Below are 11947 nucleotides of genomic sequence, written 5' to 3'. Positions count from 1 at the left end.
AATTTGTACAGTGTATTCCTGTCAAACTGTGTTTTTAACCAAATGTATGACTTGTACTAAATACTCCAAATCTGAGATCACCAAAATTACATTTTGCTTGAGCCACAGAATTCTATATTTGAAGAACTCATGTCGTGTACCACAAACATCTTTTCATTGTCAAAAAATATTCTGAACACTGAATTTTGCAAGCAGTGCTAGTCTGGAAGTCCTTACAACAATATTACAGACATTTTCAAAAAAATGGGGGAAAAAGAATGTTTTTGAACAAATTTACATGCTTGTTTACATTGTATGTTTCTCATAGAAGTCTTCAATTTTCTTTTTGGGGAAGAGAGGTGACACTTTGTACAGTATATTCTTGTCAAAGAAGGGTGTTATATCCATATAGAACTTTGACTGCTAAAAGTACTCAAAATCTACGTAAGAATCACTAGCATTATGGCTGTGTTTATCATTAGCAATATCTGCCATCTTCTTGTCCACCGGGGGTGTTGCGTCTTTGGTGGCATATTTGGAGAAGTCTATAGTATCTGGTATGTGGGGAGGTGTGGCACTTCTGACTAGAGCCCAGTTCATTCCCTCAAAAAATGGGTGCTGTTTTATCTCTGTAGCTCCTCTTTTATATGCAATTCTCTTCTGCGGCTCTTTCACAAGCAATCCCCTAATAAGGTCACGAGCCACTGAACTGACCTGGGGAGTTTCTGGGAACCTAAGTGGTTGTCCAACAACATTAAAAAGTGTGGCTTTATACCCTGCACCCTTGAAAGGGGTTGATCCATGCAACAGCTCATACAAAAAGATCCCAAAAGTCCACCAATCTACTGCACTACCATGACCCTCTCCTTTGATAATCTCAGGAGCAAGATACTCATGTGTTCCTACAAATGACATTGATCTCACATTGGTAGGCTCTGCCATCAGTTCAGGAAGGCGTGCTCCGCCAACTAATAGGCCAAAATCTGACTTTGCCTTGCGGTTCTTCTTTGAAGGTAAAATGCGCGGAAAAAAACTAGATACTTGAGTAGTGCTTGCTTGGTCATCACTTAGTACGCCACTGGAGTCACTGTTGCCACCATTATTGTTGCTTGCATGTGCAGATGAAGATTTGACTAGTGTAGGACTCACGGAGCAGCGAAGGGATAAGTCAAAATCTGAGAGCATGATGTGCCCTTCATCTCTCACTAGAAGATTTTCTGGTTTTAAGTCTCTGTATACAATGCCAAGCATGTGCAGGTACTCCAGAGCTAGCAAAACCTCTGAGGCATAAAACCTATCACAAGATTTTTAAGCATGTAAGTACTTAGATTGATCTACTAACTGAAATCAGATGGTTAACACAAGTCCCTGTTTGAAAAGTGATATAAACATGAAATGCTGATGAATGCCCAGCCTTGGATAAGGTAATGACATAAAATAAATTAATATTTTTTTTTATAAAATAAAATTAGTTTCTACTTAAGTTAAAAGTAAAAATTAAGAGTAATTTCAATAGTGTTTATTAATTAACTCATTAATGAGATACTTTAAAATTGATTTCCGTTTGTTTTCTTCTAAAACTGCCAAGAAGAAACTTGTACAAGATATTGCTATACTGTTTATCAATTGCATACAAGTTTTTCAATATGAATTATGATCAGAAGACGGTGAGGTTTAACTAACCTGGCAGCTTCTTCAGTGAAGCACTTGTTAGGTTGCTTCTGTCGAAGAGTATGAAGATCACCTCCACTACAAAACTCCATCACCAGACAGTAAAACTTCTCAGTTTCAAAGTAAGAATACAAAGTTGGGAGAAAGGGGTGGTCAAGGAGTCCAAGAATCTCCCTTTCTGTCTGTGCCCTCAGAAGCTTATTTCTGCTTATGAGTGCTGCCTTGTCCATTACTTTCATGGCAAAGTAGGTCTTGGTCCCTTTGAGATCCACAAGGTACACACTCCCAATGTCTCCATAACCAATGCGCTTGAGAAGCCTGAAGTGGCTGAGATTGAGAGGGCCACACTTTGAAACCATGTTGATTGCTTCCCACCTCACATCACCCCCAGTATGTGGCCTAATGGGTGCACTTGTGCTCTCTAAGCTGTTACTGCGAGAACCAGTGCTCGCATGATTCGAGGTCTTTCCATGTGGGGTTGACACAGACACTGTCTTTGAATGATGGTGATCAGGGGTTTGACCAGGCTTCTTTACTGTGCTTGGACTTTGGTGTTGTTGAGGGTTGAAGTCAGAGATGTTCCTGTTTGGTGGAATTAGCCTCTGGGGCCTTGATTTACCTTCCAACTTTGCATTATCAGATTTTGAAACATGGTCCAATTGTCCAGTTTCCCTTCCTGAAGTGTAGACATTTTCTGCTTGGTTCACACTATTGGGATGAGTTGGTGAGTTGTTTCCTGACTTTGCACAACTGCTATGAACACTAGGGTGTGCCTCTTCTGACATATTGTGTCTCATCTGTGTTTATGGATGAACCAGAAGTTTTGGTCAATTCTCACTTTTTCCTCCAAAAATGGATGCATTCAAATTGGGTCAAAGATTCATTTTGTTCTTTGAAATTATATTTCACATGAGAGACTTTTCCGGAGAGAAAAATAGAAAAAAAAACTGTTGGTTAAAATTCATTTGTGCATACATAGATTTATAGAAGTTATTGTGTCTTTAAATTTTTATTTTTTATTTTATGCTTAAGTTAATTTTCTTTTTAAAACTATTTTCTTTTTTCTTCTTACTTTCTACTCCCTTGAAGTTTTTATATATGTTAATGCATACCCACTGCATAAATTTAAAAAACTATGATGACAATTGCCATAAAAATACTTCAAAAAAGGACTTTTGTGAAGAAGTATAGAAATGTAGTGTTTGCATTTTGTGGTCAATTATGGGAATGTATAGAGACGAAACTCTTACCTCAGGTGGTAAATCAGGCATCTTGACAGGATTTGATCTTATCAAAAGGCAACACAATAACACCCTTCAAGAGAAACTCCTGAAAAAGAGAGAGAAATAAGAAAACTCATACAAATAAGTTATATTGAGATGTAACATGGAATGTTGAAACAAATCTAAATGGTATAAAAATTCAAACAAAACTACATCTAATATAAGAAACTAGTTGTTGGTCTTTCCATAATTTAAGAAACTAACAGTACTGAATTCCTGCAACTACCTTTGTTCTGAAACTATATAACCACTCAAATAATTGTGTTTGTGAGAGAATATGCATATAAGTTAATAGGGAAGTTGTTGAACATGCACGATGCCATGATATAAACGTCAAAAGAATAAAGAACGAAAAACTAAATTCATGGCATCCACGTAATGAAATGTGATGCAGATCATAGGACATGGTGACCATTCTCAAAGTCAGAAGCAAAAATAATAATAATAAAATTTTTTAGTACCAAATCATCATTATCAATACAAATCAGAAAGGCGCATGAACAACCAATTATGGCACATAAATTGAAGATTGATTATCCATGAGAAAAGAGATTTGGGGGAAATAAAACCTGAAAGTCAGAAATGGCATGAATGCTGATAACTCCCTCTGGTTATCTAAGAGCTACAACATCAGCAACAAAGTTTCAGATGCATTGACAAATGAATCTAACAGTTTTTATCCTTTGAAGAAGAAGAAGAGAGAAAAATGATTGGAGAAAAAGGGGAAGGTTGTTGATTTAGACAGGAAATGACATGAGGGTGTTGAAAATGAGGTGGTTGTTGATTGGAGCACCACCCATCATCAAAAACACTAGGGTATCTTGAGAGGAAATTGTGGAAGAAAAGGTTGAAGATAGCAATACAACCAGAATTAGGAAAAAACCAACATTTATATATAGAAAAATGGCAAATCAAAACTATATGAAAATCAATGAGATTTTGGAAAAGAATGGAGAGGCGTCATATTCTCTGTGAAATGGAAATGGCGGTTTAACTGCAACCCTCCCCTCTCTGCCTACTCTTACATGTAACATTTTGTTGTCACCACCATTTTTGCATAGCTTCCACATAACAATATTGTATTTTCATTTTCTTCTCCACATGGGAAAAGTGGTAATTGTTACAAAATAAAAGGAACAATGTTGTGTTGTTAAGCATTCATAGTTTGTATGGTGTACTATTTTTTTTTTTTTTTAAATCCTCTTATAATATTTTTTCTACTAATCTTCCTGTGTTTTGTGTGATAAATTTAGTATATTCTTAAGTTATGAAATGCATAACCTTACTCCTATTATTTTTCTTAGTGTATATAACATTATTCATATTTGAGCAAATATGGTGTGGCTAGTATTAATGTTGCATGTGGAGGCTCCAAAACTTCAAGTTTATCTTTGTTAGTTAATGTGATTATGTGTATTAAATGTCATGGAGTTAAGTGTAGGTTTATATGTTATTCAATCTGCATGAGTCGTTTCTTTTATAATTAAGAGTTAAAGAGCTATGTTATAAGTTTACTTGTATCGATTTATTGAAAGGCACATATTTCTTTTTACACATTCATTCATAGTTGTAGGAAAAATTTAAATTATTCATATATAATAAACATTTTAGATGGTACAATATAAAATTAGATTGTAAATTATGTACAATTCAAAATTAAAAAATATATTTCAGATTAAAAAATATTTTAAAATGTATTTAAGATATATTTTCAGATTCAAAATATATTTTGAATTATACAATATACAAATATATTATTATGAATTGTATAATCTAAAATATATTATATTTTTTTTAATTTAAAACATATTCTAGATTGTAATTAAGAAATTTTTGAATTGGAATTTATTTTGAATATGAAAATGTATTATAAATCATGTTGCCCAATTTACTTTTGTTTTTACCATGTTCAATAAATTCACATTACTTAGAAGTTGATGTCTAAGAGGGTTTAAATATTCTTTTCTCTTCTCATCTTCCGAGACCTCTTTAAGAATAAAATTGTGATAAAATTTACGTTTCAAAGCAAACAATATCCTAAACACATATAAAATTATATTTTAAATTGAAGAATCTAAAACGTTTTTTAATCCTAAAAAACATGAAGAAGAAAAAAAAAATGAAAATGAGGAAGAAATAAGCCAACAATTGATTGGGCAAAATTAAAAATTTATTCATGTTAGAATTTTTTTTAATTATTTATGTGCTTCATAACTAACTATCACCGATACATTTCCATCTTATTATTTGTTAAATGTCACATGCCATGGTACACACACTAAGCGATTATAAGTGTTTTTTAAATTTTAGAAAGTTTCATACAAGTTTTCTTTAGATTATGGGTTATTGAAAAACTATTCATCAAGTATTATTTGTTTAACTAATAATTTTGAAATTATTAAAAATTAAAGTAATATATAATAATTATTTAAGGCGTTATATTAAAAAAAGTATTTAACTATTGAAGGTGTTTGATATTTTGATGGATTGTTATATTTAAATAAAAAAAATGTGATTACGTTCTCAATTAGTGTCCCTAAAATCATATTGATTATAATTGTCTCAATTAATGTAATGTATTTTAAGGAACTAAATTTATAGAAGTCAATTGCATTTCTTTATTTATTTTTTCATATGGTACAAAAATTTAGTATGTTTTTCCAATTTCGTAAATTATTTAGACTATAATGCATTGTTATTATAATAGTTATGAAACTAATTTACTCTTCAATAAGGTTTTAAAATATTTATTAATGTAAAATCAAATGATTAAACCATAGAGATTTTGGTGTAATTCTCATACTTTATATTCACTTTTTTCTTTTAATAAATTTTCATTTTTTTAATAAATTTTCATGTGAGAAATAATCAATAAAATTTGAAGTGTTAAATGTGAAAATTTATAAATTTTCAAGTGAAAAATATCGATAAACTTTGAAGTGATAAATGTCAAAAGCTTATTTAAAAACTTATCACCTCAACATGCCAAAACTGTACATTAACCATATTGGGATACATCTTAATAATATAGAATAACTAAAATTTTAAAAGACAGAATACAATTTATCCATTTTCGAAATTTTAAAAGTTAAAATTTTAATATTCTAAAATCCTAAGAGACAAAAACGTAACAAACACATTATATCGTCTATAATTACCATTATATCCTCTATATTTATTCTTCCTCTGCCTCTCTCTCCATTTACTTGGCCTTTAAACTTTGATATGACAGAAAAATGTACATCAATATCTATATATAGTTTTTTATCATCATAGTCTTAACACATCGTATCTTTAATTTCAATAAAAAGTTATCACATTCCCGTCCTAAAGAAACATGTTACAACAACCACATAATCTTAAATTCCTTGACTTTCAGTAATTGTAATCATAAGAAGTGAATTTTTGACCCTTTCCTAGTTAAATCCTCATCTAATATGCTAATTACATCCATAAACTAACTCAAAATGAGCGCTCCTATTTTGTTTTCCATGTTCTCAGTAAAGAAAGAACATATTTGAAACCAAAATTAAAAACTACTATACTGTGTAAAGCATGATCCACATACTGCATATAGAGATTCTTAACTATGGTTGCAGGTTTTGCATGGTCTTCTGTGCTGAAGAACTATAATGAGATTCAAGTTCTTTTAGGTTAGCAGCAGCTTCCTCCCCAACTTTGGATAAAGTATGATCAGTTTTTTCGGCTAGTTGATTAAATTCAATTCTTCTTTGTTCTACATGATCATTAAGAGAGGCAAATCCTGAAAATATTGCAGTCTGCTTCAGCTCTGAAACCAACTTCAACAGAGAATCAGCTGCCTGAACCTGTGTAATAAATCAATATAAAAAATAAACAGAAAACGAATAGATTTCAGTGACTCTTACTAAACCTTGTCAACTTAACCATACTTAACAAGTCTCACAAAACAGAACAATGGAGAGAATGACATTGCGACATTTGAAAGAAGTAAGTTAATATGAATGAAAACAAAATTATAATTCAATTAACTCTGCATTATATAAGAGGTAACTATAGAGTCTGTAATATTTCCAGTGTTCCCAGACATAATCTATCACAAGCAAATTTCTCTCCACAGTAATCCTTAAGATTCTGATGTATAAAATTCAAGTTAAAAAATATATCTTCATAACCATTCTTGTTCAGAAGCACTAGAATGAACAGAAAAAGCACTCTCACCATCCTAGCAGAACGCATCTCCATCATAAAAGCTTCCTGTGAGTTTCTAACTGGTGGGTCATTGACCTGCAAGACTGCATTTGTTAAGTAGAAATAACAAGATGCTCATAATTTTAGTGTGTTAATATATTGAAGACATTCCCAATTTTTACACCCTTGGGATCAGAACAGGGCTCAGGTCAGCTTAAAAACTAAATCATCCACAACCCCATGCATGCATAGTGGCTGTTGACACACACCAGTGCATTAATGAGAAGGAAAAAGTGGATAAATAAATAGTGACTATCAATGAAGAGAAAGATAGTCTTTGTCAACATCTAAATGAGGAAATGTGAACAAGAAACTAGTTCATTGGTAGAGACCAACTCACCAATTTTACGGAATCACAAAATTACAGCTGGGTTATCTTTTTCTTGAAATTGTAACTGAACCATACACAATTTCCCATGCCGAAGGTTAACCACTCCGAATAAATTTATTACTATCTGTCTAAATATATTATGTTTATCTTATAATTCAACTCCCTCCCAACCTACTTGAGCAATGGTAGGCACCAAAAAAGAGTAAAACCATAATAGATCCTGGATGTAGAGACATCATCAAGTTATTTTAAGAGTTTTCTTCATAAGAGACTCTTCCATAATGAAGTTTTGGTCTCCTTTGGTCATTCTTTAAAAGAAAATACTCATTATCTCAGCCTCTCAATGAATAAGAATATGTCCGGATAGGCGGTTTGGACAGCCAAACTGACATTAGGGTACCAAATGCAATTTACCCTAAAAGAAAAACATTAATATTTTATTGTCTCAAATCAAACTTGTCTTGCTCATAACAACAGCTAGAAGCAACACAATACATCTTCGAGCTGAGAAAGTGTTGCAACAAACTCACTTTCAACATACAAGTCTCTAAACATAAATCACTTCACTTTTAAATCATTTTCAACCGAAGTCGATTTTGTGAAATTAAAATCATAAAAAAATGACTCCGTAAATGTTTACCCAAATTCACATTCACAAGGCAGTGACGAAACCTAAACCTATCAAACGATTTCTCACCATAATTGGTTTTTTGACAAAAATACAAAAGATTTCTCACCTTAAATTGCATTCTATCAGATAAACAATTTCACTCATCCTCAATGTCACCCCTCTTTTCTTCACTTCTAACCCAGGTAATTAAGAACAACTGCAACCGTTCTCAGTGTTTCTACTCTCTACAACAGCAAACTACTGCAACTTTAATGACACTGCTCATGGGCACTCTCAATATCAAGTAACACAAGGAATATACGAAATCAATTTAAAACCTTTCTTCTTATCATCCATGCTATTGCTCCAAAGGCCATGGTTTAACACACAATTAAAGGCTCAGACTTATCCCACACATAACTTCTTAAAAAGAGAAATTAAAAATTTGTGTTTTTCATGGTTAACATGAATTAAATTGTTTGGATGAATTGAACATTGTTTGGGTGAACTGAACATCTTGTTTGGACAAACTTCTCTAGAAGAGCTTTTAGTTGGTAAAATAAGTAGAAAAGAAAGGAATACCCTTGCAACGTTGACGAGGTGGCTAAAGTTATCAACAATATTGGCAATATCACCTTCGACCCTTTGCAACAGCGTCTTCTGCTTCTGCGCTGCGGCTGAAGCGGCTGCCGCAGTGGGTCCGCTTCCGGCACCGGCGCCACCTCCTAATCCCGCTGCTCCACCTTTGTTCATTCTATTTCAATGGGTTTTTACTTCTCAGTGTGGAAAAAATGCCTGAGATTGGGAAAATGGAAAACCCTTCAACTGTGTCTGATACTCGCTTACTCCAAGCCACAAACTAAATGGGGTTAATAATTTTTAATTGCAATTTCTTTTAGTCTGTCTATTAATTGAATATTTTTAAACTTTAAATTTTTTAATAGGATTTTTGAAATAGATATCATAAGATTTAATAAATGTATATTACCTATAGAATAAAAATACAGTTAAGAGTGTATTAAGATAATGAATGTGGCAGGCAAAATGTAAGATCTATACCATTTAATAAACATATCAAACAATTATATAGTTTTATACATGATTATAAATTTATATAATTAAATAAATTATTTTAGTATTTTATAAATTTATTATAATTTCAATTTATCAAATAAATTTATTGTTATTGGTTAAAGTTTTAATTTTTTAAAATTTATCATATAATTCTATACATTTATAATTTTATATGGTTTATTATGTAATAATTTTAAATGTATATAATTATGTAGTTTATATATGATTTTTAATCGGGATAAATTTATATATTTTTTATATATGATGTTTCAAACACATTTCATTATAATATTTTAGTTTGTTTATATCATTTGACACATGTTTGCTTTAATGTTAATTGAGAAACAAGTTTGAAACGTCAAATAAACTTAGAAAAGTTTGATTTAAAGGACTAAATATATGTATTTCTAAATATAAGAGACTAAATTGGTTAAAAGATTTCCAAAATGGACTAATTACAATTTTCAAAAATTAAAGGACTAAAAACATATTTAACTCTTTTTAATTTATAATTTTACAAATTATATAATAAAATAAAAAATCAGCATTTCTTTGTAGTTATCAAAGATATTTTTTCTTTAATAATTTTTTGTTTGTAATTTAAATGTGTGAAATGTACACACAATTATATACTTTAATACAAATGTAAATGAAGATTTGTACAAACATACAAATTTTCAAAATACAATTTAAGTATAAACTGGATATAAATACATAAATATAAATTTTATACAAAAAAAAAATTATAAATAAGATTGTAATTTTTTTAGATATTGTTTCGACACTTATACTTCTATATATGCTGGTGTATGTACCATAATTATTACATATCACAAAGCAATTAACACATGAAAATAATATAAGTTTAATTAGTAACTAGTATCTTGACCCGTCATAGAATTATTTTTTAAATTATTATTTATATTTAACGTAAGTATATTATACTATTAAATGAAGTATTATTTGGTTTAGTTTATTATTGATGTTGTTATCCAATTATTCATATATTGTTTTATATATATTTTTTATTATTCACATATTTTTATTATATTTTTTATTTTTTATATTTTGTCATCTTAAAAACAAACTTTTCATATTTTTCATCACTTTGGTTGATGAAAATCCAATTCAGTGGCGTGTTATTAATGCCATAACAATAATATGCAATGAATCTTACCAATATAACCAACACTCACAATTAATAACAGTTTTATACTGATAGGAAACTTACCAAAATCTATTAATTCATAGAAAAGATACCTACTTCTGACTAATAATAAATTTTATTTTCCTTCTTGCAAGTTATAAATCACGAATCACTTCTATTAAAAATTGTGAGGAAAGAGAACATGTTTGGCATTCAGTTCTTCTATTCTGAAAAGTAAACACAACTATCAACCAAACCAAATACAAATATATTTTATAACATTTTCTTTTACCTTACATGTTCCATGCGTTTGTTGAATTTTTCCAATAATTCTCATCGCTATATTGGACAACTAATCCTCGTGAAGTCATAACAACATTAAAAAATGTTAACAAATTTGGCTTTTTAAAAATAATGTATGAAAGGTAGCGAAAGTAAATTGTGAAAGCTTTCTACCCGAGTTATTGGCACTTATACATGGTCTATTTTCAGGAACAACATCATTCTGTTTTTTGTTAATATTTTGTGAAATGTTTTTTGAATACTTTTATATGATATATGGGAAGGAAACCATGAATAGTGTGAACTTGAAAGTAATAGTATCATTTGTAAACTATAATAACAACATTGTATTTCAACTTCAAAACAAAAGCAGTCACTAATCTCATTACTATTCAGTGTTAGTTGAGACATTATATGAATATCCTTCAACACTTTGTCATTTTCAATGAAAACATGAAACTGTTAATTTGATGGTAGAAGATTTAGAAATAAATTAGTTTTAACAGAATTTGACAGTTTACCTAGGGTGGTATTCATCATCTTTGCAACCTTTCATGAAAGAATGAACCTTATTTTTTTTATGTGCATTTTTTTATTGATTTTCATCCATATTTGAATGAAGATAAACTTAGGAACTCTATGGAAGAACAATATGAGTATATGAGCATGGAAGATATTTGAATATACAAATTGAAGAAAACTAATTTGCTTTAGAAAGCATAGAAGGGTAGATTCTTCAAATTGTACAACACAATTTTTGAAATAATTTTTATGAATTTTTTGTTTTATTAGTAAAGAGTCGGTATTTTCATATGCAAAGCCTAAAATGCCAAAAAAACAAGGACATAGAATAAACATATAACAAGATTTGCAAATATACATGCAGAACAAAAGTGGTCTATTCATCCTTCAGACTAAGAAGGATGTCACCCATCAGCTTTACAAACGTTGATTTTCAAGGGGTGGATCCATACCAGGATGACCCAATTATAGTAATCATTGAACTCGAGAATATTTTCCACGAAAAAGGTGCTTATTGACCAAAGCAGCTTAATAGACATCCTCTAGAAGACGTATAAGAAGTTGCAGCTACTAGAAGAACCCTTGATCCCCTACGATTAGCCCATATATGGATTTTTAGAAGAAAGGGTGTGCACTAAAGGATACATAGATTTGCACACAGTATTCCATGAAGGGAACTAGACGAAGACGAGACTTATGCGTTTCTTAGTTGTTGAAGCACATACTTCCTATAATGTCCTATTAGGAAGGCCCTTTCTAAACACACTAGGAGTCGTGGTATCAACTCCTCACCTCGCTATGAAACTCCCGTCAGCATC

The 11947-nt window shown here is 30.8% G+C and overlaps 2 protein-coding genes across 2 annotated transcripts; both read right to left on the bottom strand.

Moving 5' to 3' along the window:
* Nucleotides 1-137: 137 nt before the first annotated feature.
* Nucleotides 138-3788, bottom strand: AGC1.7 (AGC kinase 1.7). Its single transcript, XM_028085608.2, has 4 exons — nucleotides 3503-3788; nucleotides 2901-2979; nucleotides 1663-2447; nucleotides 138-1273 (listed from the first exon to the last, which is right to left on the bottom strand). Exons 2-4 carry the CDS (start codon nucleotides 2919-2921, stop codon nucleotides 403-405), a joined length of 1677 nt encoding a protein of 558 aa, XP_027941409.1. The 5' UTR covers nucleotides 2922-2979; nucleotides 3503-3788; the 3' UTR covers nucleotides 138-402.
* A 2438-nt stretch (nucleotides 3789-6226) lies between these two features.
* On the bottom strand, nucleotides 6227-8956 carry LOC114175119 (mediator of RNA polymerase II transcription subunit 22a-like). The gene is made up of 3 exons (XM_028059880.2): nucleotides 8687-8956; nucleotides 7134-7199; nucleotides 6227-6760 (listed from the first exon to the last, which is right to left on the bottom strand). The coding sequence occupies exons 1-3, from the start codon at nucleotides 8855-8857 to the stop codon at nucleotides 6521-6523; spliced, it is 477 nt and encodes a 158-aa protein (XP_027915681.1). The 5' UTR covers nucleotides 8858-8956; the 3' UTR covers nucleotides 6227-6520.
* Between the last annotated feature and the right edge of the window lie 2991 nt (nucleotides 8957-11947).

This window comes from Vigna unguiculata, chromosome 1, assembly GCF_037176805.1.
Source record: "Vigna unguiculata cultivar grain cowpea cultivar isolate G323 ecotype 2 chromosome 1, ASM3717680v1, whole genome shotgun sequence".
In the NCBI taxonomy this organism is placed as follows: domain Eukaryota; kingdom Viridiplantae; phylum Streptophyta; class Magnoliopsida; order Fabales; family Fabaceae; genus Vigna; species Vigna unguiculata.
Note: the sequence above shows the minus strand (reverse complement) of the source record. Positions and strands in the feature narration are given on the sequence as shown.